The sequence below is a fragment of the Rhagoletis zephyria genome, unplaced genomic scaffold, assembly GCF_001687245.7.
Source record: "Rhagoletis zephyria isolate East Lansing unplaced genomic scaffold, Rhagoletis_zephyria_1.1 Rzeph_scaffold_01755, whole genome shotgun sequence".
Taxonomy (NCBI): Eukaryota; Metazoa; Arthropoda; class Insecta; order Diptera; family Tephritidae; genus Rhagoletis; species Rhagoletis zephyria.
In genome coordinates, this window is record NW_016158839.1 from 34428 (window position 1) to 55948 (window position 21521).

The 21521-nt window shown below is 33.8% G+C and overlaps 1 protein-coding gene across 1 annotated transcript in view; it reads left to right on the plus strand.

Annotated features, from left to right (window-relative positions):
* The window catches only part of LOC108365046 (uncharacterized), an 81267-nt gene that overhangs the window by 10436 nt on the left and 49310 nt on the right, over positions 1-21521 (plus strand). The window contains exon 2 of the mRNA XM_017618969.1: positions 11513-11672. Within this exon, the coding sequence (XP_017474458.1) occupies positions 11513-11672 (160 nt within the window). The remainder of the gene's footprint in view (positions 1-11512; positions 11673-21521) is intronic.

Genomic DNA, 21521 nt, shown 5'->3' on the forward strand with positions numbered 1-21521 from the left:
AGTAGGAAAGACTTTTAGAGGTAAATTAGTTATGCTGACAACGTACCACATAAAAGCAGTGATCGATTCCTGAATATAAGTAGGTATGTACATTAGAGTGGTAAAATTTTTGTATGCCATCCTAGAAAACGAGGCACCCCATTCGTTTTTTTTTTTTTGCTTTTGGTATTTGTAATATCTACACCAACTTTCAATTTTCTACTGTAACCAATACAGGGTGCTCAATGACCTTGAAATGCGCTACTGGATCGCTGTGAAATGGGCAAAAATATTGGTGATTTTTATAAAAAGCTACTGTTGCCATGACAACTGTAGCTTGTAATATTTTTTTAAATAATCTTAATTTGAAATGTTTTTAGTTTGCGTAACCAATTATTTGATTAAAATATGTACACAATACTTCTAGAGTAAAATATGAGCATCATGAGCAACCTCTAAATTTATAATTAGAAACGTATAGTTTGGTACCAGCACATCTTTCGACAAGAGGAAAAATTTTGGAAGGTGCACCAAACCCTATCTCGAAAAAAATTCGTTATGTATGTGCATATGAACTCATTTAACAACGCAAGCGTATGACAGTGCATATGTGTTTGTATTTTTGCTATTGTTTTATAGATAAGCTCACATGGTTAGGTTAGATTAGGAGGGCTACTTTCACTCGGAATCCGCTTTAAGCGAATGTCAGTAGGAAACACGTACCCATAATCGAGAGAGTAGCTCAAGTCATTAATCTACTGAACCAATTACTGTCCCAGCAGTTCCACCTGCGCTATCTAGCCCAGACTGTTGAAGAAGCGGGAACCGAAGTGCTTTAGGCGCTGAGCCTCTGACTCCTCCTTATCCTCATCACAACAAGCTTTTTCTGAGAGTACTTGTTAGTATTCGCCACCGTGGAAACAATTTTGCTATAGCAAAGTGTGTAAAGACTTACTGCAGAGGTATTGAGTTTCAGTATGTATTCTCAATCTTGCCGTTTGCTCCACAAGTAATTAGTCGCGGCCACGGTGTATTCATCAAATTTCCTAACGTGATCACTAAACGGTGGTAGAACGCAGCTATCCGCTTCTTCTATTGGCATCTCTGAGCCGCCCTTCAATATTGTTGCGTCCGTTGATACGGTTCAGAGGCGTCAGTGTTGTGCGACATTTCCATACAACTCCCGATTTCATTCTCTTAGACCCTATTACCTTAAGTGCTGCCTGACTGTCGACAAAAATAATGGCTTTGTCTTCTGGAAATCTACTACTAAATAAAAGACTAGTCGCCCTCTCTATGGCGTAGATCTTAGAGATATCACCTACTGCCCTCTCCATTAGTTCACTTATCGATGACAGAAATTTTCCAGTGGCGAGTAATCGTCGGCGTAGGCGACAACCCTTATTCTCCCAGTTTTATTAATCTCCATAATTTCGTTCACCACCAGAAGCTGGAGGAGGGGGTATAAATAGTAGGCCTCCCTTTAGGCGTGGTTTTCCTTCTCACATCAGGTCAGATATAAAGCATTATTTTTTACAAGATTGATAAATTGATTTATAAAAGAAATTTCCCCCTTTTCGAGACCCTTATGCGAGAGCACTACACTTGCCAACTCGCCGTAATTGAGAGGATTGTAATTGGCGTCGAAGGAGCGACTGCTACGTATTAGAAACAATTTTTACGGTGGTAGGACCCAGTTAAAGTAAAAAACCAAAAACCGAGTAAAAGTAAAAAACCAAAAAACAAAACCAAAAAAACATTTTTGTAAGAAATAAAAATTTATATATCAACGACCGAGAGGTCTAAAGAGGTAAATTTTTAATTTGAGTGCAGTTATTTTTAATATTCTTATGAAAGAAAAAAATTTCACTTAGTTACAAAACCCCTTTTTCTAGTGGCAGTTTTTTCCAAATTATACTAATTTGAATTTTAAACCTGAAAATTCAGAATTTTTCAATTTGCGATTTAGCGATCAAATTTTAATCAGGCTTTTGTTTACTCTCTATTTTGAGGTCAACCCTCCAAAAAGTAAATAGTTCAGGAATGACAGTATCAATATAAGCTGCGAAAATAGCAGCTTTTTTAGAAATCGGAAGCTATCGCAATACAAAATATGGCGGCATAAGCTCACAAAATATGTATAGTGCTTTTATTGCTTAATAATTGCATCTTAGCCAAACCTAGCCAAACTTTGCTAGGCTTAGAAAAGTTAAGAAAAATCTAATAATTTATTGCAAAAAAAATGAGCTTTTATCACCAAAATTAGCTATTATTTTCTTTAGTCCTCGTTATACACAGTATTTAGACAAAAAAAAATATCCCCCTTTTTTCTCCTCGAACTGCTACTTGCCCCTGAGGAATCCCGTGAAAATAGTGATTTTAATGTCACGCAGAAAATGTGGCGTTGGGCCGACCAGGGTTATATTTTTGAAATACACTCAAAAAATGCTCAGTTTGTCCTTTAAAAACTATAGTAGTTGCTGTTTCCTCTAAAAATAAAATATACCGTTATGCTCAGCTCAATGATTTTGATCAGGGGAAAAGAACAAAGAGTATGATCGAATTTAAATGTCGTTCCCGTAGTTTTGTTCCCAAGAACGCTTCAAAACCAAAATCAAAAGGAGGACAAAACTGTCGAGGACCTGCTCAATAGGAATTCTATAAAAACAAACCCCTCTGGAACGTTTCCAAAGAGAACAATTTGCGAACAATACTTTCAGGAACATTTTTAAGAGAACAAAATGGGAACAAAAGCCTCGGGAAAGGTTTGGAAAAGAACTAAACGGGAACAAAAGTTTAAGGAACTTTCTTTCGAACAACAATTTGGGAACTAAAATCTTCTCTGAACTATTTGCGAAGAATGGAAGCAAGAACAAAATTTTTCACATAACGTTCATTAGTTTGAAATGTTGGAATATTAAAATTAATCAAAAAAGAACTGAAAGATAATTGTGCAAATTGGGTGAACGAAAGACTTAAGACACGAACTTTTCTTGCACAGAGAATGAAAAATTGTTCCATAAATGGACAGTGCACCCTAATAACAAACGATCTGGAAGTTGAAATGACCCAGAATGCTTTCCTCTGGCTAAGAATCAACAATCTTGGTTCTCACTGAAACTACTTTTCATTACAATACGCAGACGAGCCTCTAAATCTTAGCGTTAAGTTCTCAAAACTTTTGTTGTCGCTTTTTTTTCTAGCAGAACGTTTCCCAGACCTTTGTTCTCATTTGATCCTCGTTCAATCAGCTCTCAATACTTTTGTTCACATTTGGCTCCTTTTACTATCTTTATATTACATTTTGTTCTCATGCAGAACTAAACCAAAACTGGAACGCGTTCTCGGTCTCTGATTTTAATCGATATTTACAGTGACTCAAACAAATGACCACATGTTGATCTTTTTTACTACATTTACACGGTATACATATGTACATGCATAGCTTTTAAACCCATTGAGAATCTATCTCGGAAAGAATCTTATTACAATGGATTTTTTTTACATGGTTCGGTCACAAAAAATTCGGAAATACGGATCGTATTTCGTAAATGTTTGCAAGTTTTGGTATAAAATTAGGCTATATATGACCCAAATCGAAGGCCACCACGTAGATTCTAATTAATATTACTTTGGAATAACCGAACTATTTTTTTAGTCACTGTGGGTGGCCAATAGAAACTAAGCGTTTTAATGAGCTACAAAAGGAAAGGTTGAAACCAAAAATAAGTGAAATGAAAGTTTATAATTGTCGTGAGCAAGCAACGCTTTAATTATCTCTTCTTTGTGTATATCAACAATTACGAAATAATTAAATATCAAAAAATTCACACGCTGCATTTTCACTTTCACTTGAATGCATTAAAACTATTTGCATAGCGGCACTAAGGCACTGGGAAGTTTAGGAGCAGAAAGTTGAAATAATTGCAAGTGTACCCTGCAGTACCCCGTTGTAATTCTTACGGCAGGAGTAGTATTTTTCGATTCGATACTGGTCCGTATTTCGTACTAAACTACATAAGTATATAATACCACATACATATACACTGGCAATCAAAAGTTAGTGCATGGTTTTTTTGTTTAATATTTGCAATCTTTTTCGAGTTAATTTTTTTTTTTCGTTATTTTTTTATATAAATATGGTTCATGCTTTAATTAATCGCATAAGTCAAACTTTCAAACTTTATACAGAACTTAGAAAAATTCAACGAATTACCATCTAAACTTTGACCTTTTTAGTCTGAATTTTTTGAAAATTTTTTTGTATTTTGAGCGATTTTTTAGCATCTTGAAACTTTATTTTTTCACTAGAATTAAAAAACCGCTCTGTAAAAAAGAATTTCTGTCAAAAGCAAAGGGCCACACTTTTCATTCATTAAAATTTTCATATATATTGTTGCTCCTACATTCATAAATATGAGTACATAGTACATACATAAGTGTATTTAATCTTTTCCATTATTGTTATCTTGCCATCTTTGTAGCCGCAAATGCGTTGGCGATCCAGTCGCCATAAATTCAAAGCCATTGCAGCTTTGAGAAAAATCGTAGAGTAAAAAATTGAAAAAAGTAAAATGCATTCACAAAACCAAATAAAATATTTATTTAAAACTTGTTTTGTTGTTTTTTTTTCTACCATAAGCAAATAAGCCAAATTACAATACAAACAGGCACTAAAGTCGACTGGCAGGCAATCAGGCTGTGATAAACGCACATACGGACGCACCGTCACCTACGAGACTGTGCTGCAGTCACTTTTTTGCCATGCACCTATTTGACTGTCACGCCGCATGCAACTGCTTGCATAACTTCCACGAGTATTCGTCAATTCATATAGATCTGCATACGTACAATGTGCAACATTGTATATACATATGTGTATACAGTCAGCGTCAAAAATATGCATACCCTGACGATTTTACTTATTTATATTTTCCATACCAAATTTTTCTTTTTTTTTATAAAAATATAGTTCAATCAATAGCAAGAACCGCAAGTATCAATAAAGTGCAAGTTTAAAGACGGTAGAAGCTACCTTTGATATTTGCGTACTTTCTTTCATATAAACAAGACTGGAGGCAAAAAAAAATTCGCAAATATCAACAGTAATTTTTACCGAATTTTTCTATGGAAAATATAAATAAAGAAAATCGTTAAAATGACAAAGTATGCATATTTTTGACGCTGTGTGTATATGTAGTGTGTTTATATGTAAACCTCAGCAACGCAGTACAAGAACCGCCACCATCATTCAACCTCTCCAAAGCCGAGCCAGACTTAATGGCTGCCTGTTTGACTGCAGCGTGGCTGCTGCTTGGCACAAATACAGCTTACAAATGTGTTTGCACAGTTTCATTACACGTACTATGAGCGCCAGTATTGCCATATCCACTATTTTAACTGTATATTAGTTTTTAGACAACCTAAAAGTTTTTTAAAATACCTTCAACTAGTACAAATTACAGTTTTTTTTTCAAAATTTACAATTTGTATGAGCAAATTAAAATTTCCCTTCGTTTTTTTTTTTTAAGTATATCTTTAAGATAGAAAGGGGCAAGGAAGGAACAGCGTTTGCTCTTTTGAATCAAATGGCTCAGCATTCCAGTCGCCACAGCAAATGTGGAAATAAGATTTTCACAAATCAATTTGAGCAAAATAAGAAAAGTAACAAAGCTATTTAGGCAAAAATTGTAAACCTAATTTTGATTTAAATGATTCAGTTTATAAAATTTGTTTTTGTATAATTTAAACTGTTTGTTTTATTTTATTTTAAATAAAAGGTTATTTTCTATTTATGTTTAATAAAATTAAAATCCTTAATTTTTTTAAATCTCTCTTGGCTTTTGAAGTTTACAGTTTTCTGGTTTTTTCGGAAACTTGCAGTTAAAAAATAAAACTAGCAACACTGATGAGCACATACATATATGTATGTATACGCGTATTTACACTAGTGGCGAAAAGTAAATTCAAGAGGTTTAGTATATAATTTTAATAAGTGGTCACGTGGTAAGAGGTGGCATGGCCGAGGTTCGATTCCTCTTCCGACCAAGATCTTAAAGCAAGTTTTTTCAAATGGCGGAACGCCCTTCGGCAGACAATGGTAGCCTTCTAGTATATTTCTGCAATGAAACGGCTTCTCATAAAAAATCAATGGCCGTTGGGGGGCGAGGTTAACCTGTAGGTCCTTCCATTTGTGTGACAAAATCGAAGCGCACGCGAAAAATTGGGAGAGAAGCTCAGCCAAACAATACCATATTATTTAAGCCCCAATTTAAATATTATTAATATATGAAATTATATTTTGTATCAACTTCCATGGCAGATTTTTCGGATCTGAAAATTAAATCAGAAGTGACTTCCCCGGAAGTAGCATAGTAACCCTTTTATAATTGCACTTTCAGTCACTCCAGCATTGACCGCTACTGTTATTGGTTGAGTGTTTACATATATCGTCATATGTATGTAAACATCGGTTTTTACATACATATCCATGTATGTAAACACCTCGACTATTGGAACGTCTACTTGTCTAAGCAAACGAAATGCAACAGATAGTTGCAGTCGCATTCGCAATCGCCATTCACGTTGTAATTGTGCTTTATTGTTTTATTTCTGTTGTCGCCGTCATCTTTCAGCGCATAAGTCAACACTTCACAAAAATGTTTATGAATGAAATTTTTCATTTCTCACAAAACATCAATTGACAGCCAGCAGGAAAAACAAGTTTTTGGTTTAGCAAAAAAAGACATACATAACTATAAAGAAGAAATTAAGCGAATTGAACAAAAAGAGAAGCTTGAAAACAAAAATGAGGCAACGTTCACGTAGTTAACTGTAGGCGTTAAACAAAAAAAAATGAAATTAATTAAGCTACACAATGTACATATGTATTATACTATATATGTATGTAGATATATGTACAAATATATATGTATGCGCATTGGGGTGGTCCAAAAAGGCATGTGAAAAAGTAAAGCCGGCATTTTTATGCTCTCACCCCCTAGGATTGTTCTATACCGAAAAAATATACCCCTTTTTTTTGGAATCAAAAAATATTTAGAGATCGCTCAGTGGGAAAAAACTACTTTTCGTAGAAATAGTATAGAATTCTTAAAAATCAATATTTTTATCGAAAAACTCTTTTTCTCTGCAGGGGATTCCCAATAGCAATACCCAATTATTTATTTCAAAATAAAGAATAGGGGTACACTTTTTTCGATATAGAACAATCCTAGGGGGTGAAAGCATTAAAATTCCGACTTTACTCGTTTTGGACCACCCTAATGTACATATTCTATCCAGTATGAGAGTATAAATCAATAAATAATATGTGCTTGGAATCATTTCTTAACTTAAAGAAATCCACAAAAGTATATGCTAAGTTACGTATAAATGTATTTTGCATAATAGTAGTCGCAAAAAATTTAAATTTTAATACAAGCAAGCATTTGACACTCCCAACTGTTTTGCACATTTAGTTTTATTGTGTACCGATTTAGGAATATTACGTATGCTGAATTTTAACCTTTCATATTGCAGTCGACCAATAACTCTTTTTGGCTAAAATTATCTCATTCGAATTTTTCTATTTTGTAATTTAATTTTTTTCCCCATTCAAGGACAGCTTCATTAGTTGCGCCATTGTTTTACGAAATCTTCGATAAATCAATTCTGTTGTTTAATAATAAATTTGCTGCTAGACCAATATATACATCCTGAACGTTCGCAGAAAAAAAAAACCAAAATCAAATTTTAATTCAACTTTTAATAAAATGGATTTCACTAGCTGCAGCTGTCTGTTGTCAGTCGTTGGAATATTAAATTAGCTCGCAGTGCTTTACTGTCAAAAATATATAGAATTACCGTTTTAGTATGTACATAGAGTAAATACTTATAAAAAAAAACAGGTGCAAAGTTATGGCTTTAAAATGGCACATATTAGTGCTAATTGGAGATCAGTTATTAACCAGAATGACTATCATTTATTAACCAGAATGACTATAAGCGACCATCAGGATAAGATGCAGAGATAGTTGTCGAGAGTTATAGTTTTAATGTAAGCCTAAGTGGAATGTTCTATCGCCTTTTGTTTCGTCGCTAGAGCTTTTGAAAAATTGAAAAATCGAGATTTTTTGACAATTTGACTTTTAAATTCTGGAGCTGAGGATACAGTCTCTACAGGGCGGAAAAGGTTAAAAGTTATCCGATTTCGATAAAATTTGGTTAGCACACGTATTTACCTAACATAAATCTAAAATACTATATTGAAGATTTGTCCACAGGCAATGCCACCACACAAACAAAATATGGCTGCAAATGTTAAATATGGTCCCGATTGTCATGAAATATGTTGTTAACTTTCATAATACGCGGAAATACATTGAAATCAAGTTAATACACATTTTCTGTATCGCCATTGTTTAAGATATTATATTTAAGCCAGGCCGACAATACATACTAATATTTGAGATCAAATGATAAATATACTTTATTTAAAAAAGTATCATATGCAACCTTATTTCCCATATAAATGTATTATTTTCAACGGTGGACCCCTTTCTAATTCCCAAAATATAATAAATTTGTCGAAATTTATGTACTGAGAAAAGCTTGGAACTTTAATACGATTAATAGTAGCTTACCATCCACACAAAGATCGCTACAACGTCATCTTACATAATAAATTAATAACGCTTAGAGTTTTACTGAACTGGGCTTTTATTTTTTTTACGCTCAATTTTTTTTTTCTTTGTTTTCCGATCACCAAATCTCAAACAATTCACAAATTTTTAAACCAGGTGCCACTATAAAAATTATTGGGAAATAAAGACTAGTGTATATTAGCCATAGGAAATTACTTTAGTTAATAATACATACTGTCCTTTAATAGCAGCATGGCAGTGGGCATATGCGAGCTTTTTTTTCTTTTTTATCAAAGTTTTTATTTCCTTATTTTTTTCTTTTTTGCACTTAATGCACTGGGGTTTTCAAATATTCGCCTTTTTTTAAAATCCGGTTTTCGAGTTATTCCAAAAAACTGCAATTTGAAAAAAATCGGTTCCTGATTTTAGAATTAAGAAAAACCGGTTTTATTTTACATAGTTTTCATACAAAGAAAATTCGAATGTTGGTATGAAGTAATGACCAAAAATTACAGTAAATCTGTTATCAATAATAAAGATTGATTTTATTTAGAAAAGAGCAAAGCAAAGTAAGTTCAAGAGTATAAGAGAACAAATCCAGCAATTTTTGTTCAATTGATCGCCATTTTGGATCCGCCATTTTAAATTTTGAAAAACTGAAATCAGATGCGTAATCAGGGACCCTAGAAATTCCTTGGCAACGAGTTTGAGTTAAATCGTTTAGTATCAACGTTTTAATATAGCAGTCTCTTTTAGAAAGCATATTTTCAGGCACTAGGCCGATTCTAACTGTCCAAGACAGGTATGTAATTAATGGAATATTCCCCAATAATACCTGAGTAATTACATGTAAAAACAACATTTTTTGCACTAAAACATGTCGCGAAAATAAAAAAATTTAAAACATCAGCGTTTTTATAAAAAACCGACCAGCGCGACCTCAAATTTTTTTTTTTATTTTTTATTTTTTTTTTTAATAAAAAAATACGTTTTTTTTCCTGCCCTCCCTCTCTGAAGTCGAACCCATTAGAAGAATGGGAAGAACTGAAAACTGCGTTTCCTTTGTTGTTCTGTTCCTTGCAAACGATTGTTTTCGAAAGCAGGAGCAACAATAACCACGTCAAGAAATCGGTTGACCATCAAACAAAAGAATACTTTTTTCGCTGAAATATTTTATTAATAAATATTTTGTTAAATAAGATCAACTTGTACTCTTTTCCAATGTGTTTGTATCTATGTAAACACCATTCATCATTAAGCATATAGTTCTGCTATGTAACGGAGTTTTATTTATTTTCAGTTCCTACATTATTAAATTTTATTATTCGGAGTTTAGAATTCTCAGAGGATGATTAACTTCTTATTTAAAAAAATAAATTTAACTTAATACGGAATACACAATGAGTACCGATACGAGTTGGTATCGATACTTCAGGCCCGATATTTTTCAGACTTCGATACTCTTTTTCGATACTACTTCCAAGTATCATGCATGGTATCGTTTCATCTCTATCAACGACACTATTTTCTGGGTTCCCGGCAAAATAGCTCATCAGGTGTCTATGAACGAGACGGAAATGTAGATCAGTGAGACGGATTTCATTCTTCAATCTAATCATCTGAGAAGAACTGACTAGTATACCACTCCCGTAGCATATGACTTGTGAACCAAACGAGAGAATTGTGAAGTATCAAGATCTTTGTGGTAAAGGTTGAATAAGAAATAGATCTTCAACGATGGCGTATACCAACTAAAACTGGCATATTTCTGTTTTAAACGTAAAAATCGATAAGATCGGATTGTGCGACATATAACGAAAAAAAAATCTCGATTTCTAATCGGATACCGAGAACATCGAATTCAACGACAGAGCAGATAGTTTAAATTTGTTTCCACATAGAATTTTGTTAATGATAAAAAATTGTTTGTCATCCTAAATTTTAATATATTTTAAGATAAGATTTTGAGAAAAAACGTGTTTTCAGTTTTACAAACACATATTGAATTTTATTATGTAGAATATATTAAAAATATATATATATATTGATACATTTTTATTTTTTGTTTTTTTTTTGTTTTTACTTTACTAACTATTACTTTTTTAAACGCAAATCTCTAGACCCCTTTTTACGCTACTTTAAATTTTGGCACAATTTTACAATCTTCAAGTTTTAGGTCGCTTTAATTACATTGGTATTATAGAAATTTTTTCACGCAGCTGTCAATTCCTTCTCAACCACTCAGCTTTTATCATTCTTACATACTTGACTACACCCAATTAACCCATTTACCTTCTTTTCGTTTTGAAAACAAGAAATAATCGATAATTTGTTAATCCACGCAGCCCTGGCTGCCTAAGAACAGCTGCAAATGTTCTCGATGCACTCACTTTATGTAGATTCCAGATTATCGGCTTATGTGCAGCTAAAGTTTATCAGGTTGTATGTAAAAGTTTGTAAATTGACGTTGTATAATTGTTGTATAGCAATTCAAAAAAGGGTGTCAAGTAAACATCTATTTTCTTAGATAATCGCTTTTCTATTTGTAACATAGAAGTATAGCAAATAAGCTTAGGCTTTATAATCGAATACTTGAAATCTATTTTTTGATTAGGTGTATAAACTCGAGCTCATTTATGACAGTTAGTACTTAAGATAAAGACGCAACCACTTTTATGTTTTCGTAAAGATGAAAGCTTAATACACGATTTACTCAAATGTATTTTACTCAGATGTGAAGTCGAAAAAAATTCATTTCGTATACATATTAAAAATTCAAAATTATTTTGTAAATATGTTCGTACAATTTGTTTTACATGGTACATATGTATGTAATCTCTTAATCATATATTAAAATTAATCATTTCATACTATTCTTCCCTTCGTTTCAGAACGCTTGACATAAAAGAAGAAGATGACGACAAAGACGACATACAGGCCTTTTCGCCACCAACGAATTATATAACAATATCTCAAGGAAAAATTCAGCTAGTACACCAACAGCGATCGCAGGATAGTGATATATCCGATGCACAAAGTCGCAAAGATCGGGTAAGTTTGCAAAAACGAAATCATTTTTCACCATTTGTATAAATTGTACATACAAATATAGATTAACATATGTATGTATGTATGTATGTACTTCTTTTATAGACCGCATTGATAAGTTCTAGTCCAAAGGTTTGTTTAAAAAACGCATTTGAATTTAAAGTACATATGTATGTATGGTGAGAAGCTTGTGAAATATTACGGTTGTCCTTAGCCTTGGTCGTCACTTTGTGAGTTCGTATTACATGTCTTTGAAGTAAAAAAAAAAACAAAATAAGGTCATTGCCAGTTCTTTATACACAAAACTTTTCGTATATGAAGTTTTTAGGCTAAAGATCAAGCCATTGGTCCGCTTGTTAAAAACGTTTAACTATTTACATAGACTTCCATTATTCAAAAATCTACCCAGTAGATAATTTCAGGAGCTAAACGGCCTTCTTGAGAGTCAATAGGCCTTCCACTCTACATTCCTTTCTCTTTTCTTTTTTATATGGAAAGGCACAAATTGAAGGCCACCCATAGAAGAACTTTGATTGAACGGATTTCAGAAGGCCTTTTAGAGGATAGTAAATAGAAAAAGACCTTCTAGAGGCCATGCAGGCAAACACTTTTTTCAGTCCTTCTTGGGTAGGTCTTTTAGAATGGCTTCACTTCGGAAGGCCTGCCTAAATCATTTTCTGGGTAATTAACAGTTTTTTTTAATATTTTCTCAAATCAATTTTGTGCCGAAATTTTCATATAAGGAAGGTCTCGAGGTAATAATTTAGTTGGAAAATTGTGTCACAAGAGGCTAAAAGAAAGGAATGCTCTTAATATAATAAATTCAGCGTTCAACTTTATTTATGGCGTATTACACCGTGCGACAGTAAATTTTACATAAAAAAAAAAATGAATAGATTCGCGAATCTATGGGTAAATTATAGTATAACTGCCTACTTAGTTTTTCTTTCTGACGTCAGAATTTTTTTAAAAGGATTTTGAAATTTAAAAAATATGATTATTTCAAAAAATTCTTTAAAAATTTCAGGATAAAAATAAGGGTATCATATAATAGAAAAAATTCTGCATAATTATAACAGAATAAAATTTTGGTGCATAAGGACGAATCGGTATGGAAAATGTCCTTTACAAATTTTGTCCTTAAATATCCTTAAAAATTTTCAGTATTTTTTTGTTTTAATTTTTGTTTGAGGACTAATATACGCACGACCTCATAATCGAATTTCGTCCAGCAAACTTTATTAACTTAAAAAGATAAAATTTATTAAAACCCCATTTTCAATACCTATTCGCCCTTGTAAACTAAACAACTTTATTGTTTTTAGATCCTTCAGAATTTTCTTTCTGATTTTTTTAAATATTTTTTTTTAATTAATCATATCTTCAAAATTTCAAAGTTCTTTGAAAAAAATCCTGACGTCAGAGTGAAAAACTAAAAACGCAGTTTTACTATATTTGGCCCATAGTTTCATGATTATATCGATTCTTTCGTGTGTTTTGAATTTTTTTTTGTTTTTGTCGCACGGTGTTATATAAGCAATATTAAATTGAAGAACTTTAACCCTATTTTCTTCATTAATATTTTTCGAACATCGTTAATATTATAAGTTAACAGTTAGACACGGCCGAGGTATAGTTCTTAATTTGATACAGATATGTATGTGACTGTTTTCACTCTGCTAACAAAACTTGTGGGTGCATTTTGACCTCGAATTCACCTTAGGGAAAACAAACCCATGGGGCCGATTTCAAAGTGCTTAGTTAAACCATTGTTAACTTAACCATAAACAAGAGATTAACTATGAGCTTATATTCACAGTCCCATAATTAACTATGGAAATTCTTAAAACCAATATTTTTCTACATATCGACTGCTGAGTGGAAGATCGACCTATCTCGGCAGCCAGCTCGAAAACGCTCTATTTCAAAAAACGTTTCAATAAAATTCTGAATTATAACGTTCTTGAAAAGTGTTTTGACAAAGGGCGTTATCGAACTGGCTGCCGAGATAGGTCGATCTTCCACTCAGCAGTCGATATACAAATTTAAAACTTTGGGGCATTTTGGTTTAAACTCTTGATAATTGAGCACTAAGAATATCAAAATCGATAGTTACATTCTTGCCAGTGGTTAACTACGCGCTGTGAATTTGGCCCTAAAAAATGTATTCGTTTTTTTTCTAATCAAATTATTTTAAGTTTACCTAATAAATCACTTGGACTAAAACCATCAATGCTCTCTATTATTGTAAGTCCCTATTGTCGCCATTAATGCAGAAGGACCTTATTTTCTTTTTTGGAAATTGTTTTTTTTTTTTATTATTGTATTTCAGTAGGTTGCTGTGAGATCCATAACAAATTAAGCTAGGGCCAGGTAATGCGCGGTATTCTCGGAAACAACAGTTGGTGTACGATTTTAGACGTTGTATTTCGCGGACAATTTAATAACGGAATTGAATGATCGTAGCTTCGTTCGTTTGAATAACCCTGATGATCTCCAGATGTTATTGCGCTTTCCAAATATTTTATATTTTCGCCTATGTCTGCCGAGTTTAAGGATTATTTTTCCAGAGAAACTTCATTCATACGTATGTACGACATGTCCATGTCAGCGCAATAGTATGTCCATGTCATTATAAAGCTCGCCCAGTACATATGCATGTAGTTCCATATTTTCGATATCCGTTTCTCACGCAAACATCTGCTGACAGAAATTATTCTATGTTTGATATCAAGGCAGACATTATCAGTAGCAGTGCTGCTAGATCCTAAATAAACCTAGTCTTTCACTACTTCAAATATCCAAGAGTGCCAATGCAAGACTGCTTGTGTGTTAGTAGGAGATACTTTGTTGTTTTCGTTCACCAATAGATAGATCCGCCTCCTTCTCTTTCTTGGGTTGATCATATAGCCAGCTTTTTAGGTTAATGCTATTATGTCTTGTACAAGAAGTATTATTAACACACTTTCTTTATATTTAAAAGTGTTTTGCTTCTGCTTTAAAATTTCAATTTTGTCATTTAGGGCCTTTTGCATTGATGGCGACGATGTGTACGAGATACATATGTATAAAGTAGGTATGCGTTTATTTAAAAATGTAATGTAAAAAAGCAGCTTTGAAGTAGTTGGGCTTAACATGGTATATTTGGGAATTAGTGTAATCATAGCTTAACATGGTAATTAAAGCTAATAACGTAAAATAAGGTGTTGCCCATATGCTCACTTACATAATATAAGGGTATTTATACATTTTGTATATACACATAATTATTAATATATTTATATACGAGTAAATAGTAATTTTTAGCTTTGTGGACTTCCCAAATTCCAATATCCCGTTATCAAATTACATATTTATACTTACATTTGCAAAATTAAAAATCCTTTTACATCAAACCCAAAATATTTTAATACAGGTAAATAAGTATAAGTTCCGGCGAAACCGAACTTTATATAACTGGCGCAGGTATCTTCGTTTCACCTTTTTACAAATTACCTTTGCCATAATAAGCAGGGTTATTTTCCCCGATTTCAAACGTTTGCGATAATATTTCGAGTTGAACCAAGAAATCGATAAAGCGGTTAGCGAGAGTCACCTTTGTAGTCATAAGTGGGTGGTGTCACGACCATTTCCTAAAAACCTATAACAGTCTTATTTATTGTTAAGGTACTGTTGTAAGTATTACCTTGGAGTAACTTGTGTCCTTTGAACCAGCCCCATGCCTTGCCTCCAAGCTCTTTTGTGAACTCAGTTATAAAGGTTAAGATGTAAAATAGGGATTGCTTTTAGTCCCAGTCAATTGTTTTTCTACCGGGGTTGTGACTCTTTCTGGTTTTTATGAAAGGTTTAACCGAACGGCTTACTTTATTGACATGCTGTTTAAATTCTGTACCAATTTTATCTGTACTAGGAGTGCCAGTTACTGTAGAAATTCGACCGTTTTTATAGTTATCAGACCCTTGGAGGAGTTTTCTAAATTAGTACGTTATTTAACTTATGTATAAGGTATCAAATTACTAACCGGTAAACATCCTGCTTTGGAACCAAAACGTGACTACAATTTTTTATATATTTGAAGGTTTTTTTCAGGACTTTGGCAGGATTTGGAATTGACCCAATACATTCCAGTTTGTCGATAAATTTCGATAACTCAACAAAATTCGATAACTTGACCCATTTCCATAACTGCGTTTAGAGGGCTCGATAAATTTCGATAACTCGAAAATGAATAAAACTTGATAGAAATAGATAACTCTAAAAAAATTTGGATACCTCTATAAATTTCGCTCGCTCGGTTAATTTTCTTAGCTTCATATTCACACTCTGGTAACACGATAAAATTCGATAAGCAGTGATAACTGGATAAACTTATATAATCTTAAAATCTCGATATATTTTGAAAATTCCAAAACCTTCGAATCGATAAATCGACAAATTTCAGTAAATCAGTAAGTATCGATAGCTCGATAAAATCAAATTGCTCGATGCATTACAATCACTTAATAAATTTCGTTAACTCTATAAATAATTATAATTCAATAAATATCGATAACTTCATAAATTTAATTAACTTAGCAAATTTCGGTAATCCCATAATCTTTTTTAACTAAGCATCTGTAAATTTCGACAACTAATTTTCTGTGTCTATAAATTTCGACAACTCAATAAAAATTGTTCAATTTGAATAATTGCGATAACTTTCGATAACTAGATTTCTTATAACTGAATTTATTTCGATTCCTATCGAAAATTTTCACTAAATGTTCTTACCCTAATTCTTATGTATTTGTCATTGTTTTCATCTTCATCTTTATCTTAAACTTTTTGTCCTATTCGTTATCATTTATTGCTTCATCATCATATTTGTCTTTCTTGCAAAGTTTAATTTCAAATACGAAATAAAACAAAATGCGTAAACAACCCAAATTGAATACATTGCAACAACAACTAGGCACAAATACAGAAATTTTTAAACAACGATTTTGGCCGTTAATTTCAACTCATCTACAGAAAAATATCTTTCAAATGGTGTAGTTGGATCGGTAGAATCGCCATCTGAACGGTGACAAATTTTATGTGTGTGCTTATTAATCAACAGATTCCCCGAACAACGCCATTGAACTTTCCATTGAACATTTTTTAACTTGCCACAAAATTCAATATTTAAATTCTTTACCTCCCTAATTGGCTTTTATTCACCAAAGAAGACCGCTAGTTATAACCGCTCATTCGCTAACCTTCAACAAATTCAAGATTACCTATTCAAAACTGGGTTAATTATAATCTTGAAATAATGAGTGACTTGCTTTTCTTCTTCAAAAACCATCTAATTTGCCTGCTTAAGAACTACTTAAGTGTGTACTTATGTATGTATGTATCTTTGTGCTGCATTCGTATGTATATACTTACATACGTAACTAAATACTGTTTTCCAAGAACCCTTTCTCTTTTGTATTCTTCTAACGGTAAAAACATCTGTTAGAACTGTTAGAGCACACATAAGCTATCTTATAAACAATTTGTTGTAAAAATTTCATGCACCACAAGCAAGCAAAAATAATCATCTAAATGCGTACAAAAGTACATACAGATGTATGTAAGAATGCAGAAAAGGGGGCGTGTGCAGCTTGTACGTAGAGTCGAAAAAAAGCTACAAAATGAAAAAAGCATTAAACCACAGAGGTAAAACATAATCTCAATTGCAACCGACATTTGAAGTAAATATGTAGTAGCAACAGTCACTATTACCAACAACCGTAATTAGAACGAGGCGAAATTTTATGTTTCGTGGGCATGACATGCAACTCGAGGCAACACCTGTGTTTCATTTTGAGAACGCTCGCAAGTACAAATGTGCACGCATATCATAAATATGTATATATGTATGTATGTAAATAGGTATGTATTTAGCTATATAAAGGCCTATACTTTGGTTAGGTATTGCTTGAAGGCATATGCATTTTCTAAGTTACTATTTATATGAGCTTTAGTGTGCGCTCACATGTGAACGTACGGACGGACCTCTTGCAGCGCTCGCATGCTGTTTGATGTCAGTTTGCGGATAATAACCTGAATGTCTAATTCATCATATTCATAATCGCTTACATCGTACATTTTGGGCTTGGTTGGGTACACGATGTTGCATGGCTCACTTTGGTTTTATTAGTTTTCAGAATTACGTATTGTTATATTCATGTGAACCTATGAACTTGAGTAGCACGGCGTGATAGTAATGATGAATGTTCTATATGTTTATGTATGAGTGGAAACAATTAACTGCCTGCTCAATGATTTAAATTTTCCAAAAACTTTTTAAGTATTTCTGGCAGATGGTCATGAAAATTGCCTAAAAAGTTATTAAAAACCTTTTAAATATCCAACTGCTTAACAATGTAAGGTGCCTTCTAATGGAGTTGTCGTTTATGTCCATCACAGTCAAGTATTTATGTCACGTGAAGTGGCCAGTCAGCAGTCCAACAAGTCGTCTGCAGCCCCGTCTGCTCAGCGAGAGCAAAAAACTAGATAGATCTTCTGAGATTGAAGGCTAGATCAGTTTTTCCCAGCTTGCCAAATGTCTCATTACCAGGTACTCCCGAGTGACCTGGCACCCAGAATAAAGCAAGCTCGTTATGTTTACCAACATAATTTCGGCGAGAATTGCATTGCCGAACTAGTTTGGAAGTAGTTAGAGGGATGGCCAATGCGTTAAGTGCAGCTTGGTTCTCACTGCCAAAACGTAAACTCCTTTCGAGCCGTTTTCTCACGTAGATTTTAAAATTTATCTGCACTTTAAGCACAAATTCTTTTCTGAAAAATAAAACCCACTTGAGAAAACGGCACTAAATAACATAAATCAAATACTTCAAGAAAAGCTATGATAATATTTTATGTACATATATACCTATTTCAAAATATTTCAAATAGTTAAGTAGTTGTTTACGTACTCACATCTTTTCGCATGAAATACACCGATCGGCAACTATGTATGTATGTATTTAGGCAAGTGATGCAACAGAGTGCAATTACAAGACAACTTACCTGAAACGCGTTAACTACTCGTATTTAGCAATCAAAAGCAAACAACTAACGATCATACCACTCCGTGCAAACGCTCAACTAAACCAGCCGCCGCACACTGCGCATACTCCTCGTCTGCACGTAACGACTTAACAAGACCACTGACAATGAGCTGATTGTGGTAGACACGCAATTCCTTTGTATACTTAATACTTATTGATACAGCAGCACAGCAGCAGCAATAAAATAAGCTACAGGAACAGCAACCAATGCACCTTGGGGCCTATTGACTTTTTTCGTTGCAAAAATAAAAATCTTTTGAACTAATGACCATATTTTAAGAATTTAAATAACGGACCAAAGATAACAGTTATTTTTTGAACAGTTAAAATTGGCCAAATATTTTTTAAGTCCGAAATAAAAGTCAATTTCGGAAAATGAACAAACCGCTTCTCCAAATTAAACAAGTTTAGTATCAGATGAAAGCGGGCTGAAATAGCTTTCAAACAGAAATAACGAACGAAAGTTACCACCTATATTTATATTTTTTTATAATTTAATACAAAGGAAATTCACATATCTGACCGACTCAAGGTTTGTTCTATGGTAATAAATGACATTCTTCTATTAAAATATTTTTCAATACGTGGTTTTTCCTCTTTTGTACATTTCAGCTATCCTGTCATTTGATACCAAACTTGTTTAATTTGGATAAGTGGTTTGTTTATTATTAGGCAAATACTTTTATTTCGGCCTTAAAAAAATTGGCCAACTTAAACTGTTATTTTCTGTCCCTGATTTAAATTGCATCTTAAAGAAAAATATACAGCGTGTCCTATACTATCCGTCCACCCGTTATAAAATGGAGGAAATATTATTAGGTGGAGGGCGCAAAAATATGAAATACCAAATGCTAACCACAGGGCCGACGAATTAAGAGAATGATTTTACCTTGTAATATTTTTATCATGGAAAAAACGCTCATCTGTAAAATTTGGTTTCTGGCAATACGATAATTTCGCGCAAAGGGTTCGATATGTGCAAATTAGAGATGGGCACGGGACTAAATATTTAATCCCGATCCCGCCCGTCCCGAAATTCGATTTTTAATTCCCGAACCCGCCCATCCCGACGTTTTTCAGAATTGTACCGCGAGTCCCGTGGGTCCCGATATCTATCTCTAAAGCAGGCTACAAACGGACAACAAATTGAAACGATCGGTTGGGACTTCAACGTGTATGGCGGGATTTGCAAACCGGTCGAAGGTTGACAAAAATGTTCATCTGTTTCAAATTAACCGACTTGAATTCTCGTATAAAAATATGATCCAATAATCGGATCTAAACCAGATTAGTATGGGACAACCTCTGAGACACTACCTTTCCGATGCAAAAGAATTATCGAAATTGGTCCAATCGGACGTGGAACAAAGTTATGCGGTAACATACATAAAAAAAATATTCCGACGAACTGATAACCTCCTCCTTTTTTGGAAGTCGGCTAAAAATAATAATGAAATATTTGGCATCTTCCGATTATTCTGTTTTGCTTTGCTGTTCGTTTTAGTCTCAATGAAACATTAAAAGTGCATATTTCAAACATCGTTTTTAAGGAAGATTTTGTGAATTTGCGGGGGCTGCGATTTTATCGGGAGTGTGGGGAAAGGATTTTGGTCCCGTCCCGCCCGCCATATTTTTACAGATCTTCCCGATACCGCCCATCCCGGCCAATTTTAAATCAGTGCCGGGGGTCCCGCTCTAGTACAATCCATCTCAAACGTGACAAAAAAGTACAAAAAATACAAATTTTCGTCCATGCAGAAAAAGTTTTCAACTTTGAGTGGTTCTACCTCCTAAACTATCAAAAGTTATATTTTCGTAGTCTATGGAAAATTCGATTTGGAAAATACTGGACACATTTTGTGGAAAATAGTTACGTACATATAAAAACTTTATCGAACGCTTTAATTTTTTTGATTTATTTTTTCTTTTTCAACGTTATTGCGGCAGATGACCCATAGTGCAACGGTTGGCGAGGAAATCACAAAGACGGTCGCAGCAGCCATAACGTTAGGCGGTATTAACTATGCTCAGGCATCTACAATACTGGACATACATATATGTAATTGCAGTAGGCTGCCAATGAGTTGGGTAAATGGCAGGAAGGAAAATGCAGTCGGCAATGCGGTTTCACTCGACCGAACTCCTTCTCATTTGCTTTGCTGCAGCGTGGCGCGTTGAGAACGTGACCACGCATTTGGCTGTGCCGGCGAGTTGGGCAATTTTCATTGTCGCGGTTTTTTGCGCGTTATTTCACTTTGTAGTAATTCGCCTATTTTTTGTAATTTTATTTCTCACTTTTGTTTTGTATGAAAAATGTAGTAACTGCAAAGCACTACTTGTTAGTGCGACTGATAAATGCGCGCCAGCGAGCTATTAGTGAAATTACAGGGATCAAAGAGTCAACAAAGGAAGGGAGCAAAGACTTAAGGCAAATATTCAAAGCACTTACAGAAGCATGCATGCATTTTTGAATGCACAGAAACATAAACATGCAAGCACATACATACAATCGCTAAAGTATTTGAGCAAGCACTTAAGCCTGCCATTTGCAGCAGCTGTAACTAATGCCGCATTGTAATTGTACGGTAGATGGCAGCAGCCGCCTAGTAAAGCAAGCACTGATTCAATACTGCTTAATACATAAATACATAGTACACTTCTGCGCCAATTGCAGCAAATCTGCGTTTTTGCGCATGCGCAACCCGCCCCACTGCACACACGCGCATACACAGACATTTCACTGGGTCTGGACTTTGCCTAATGCGGATTGACG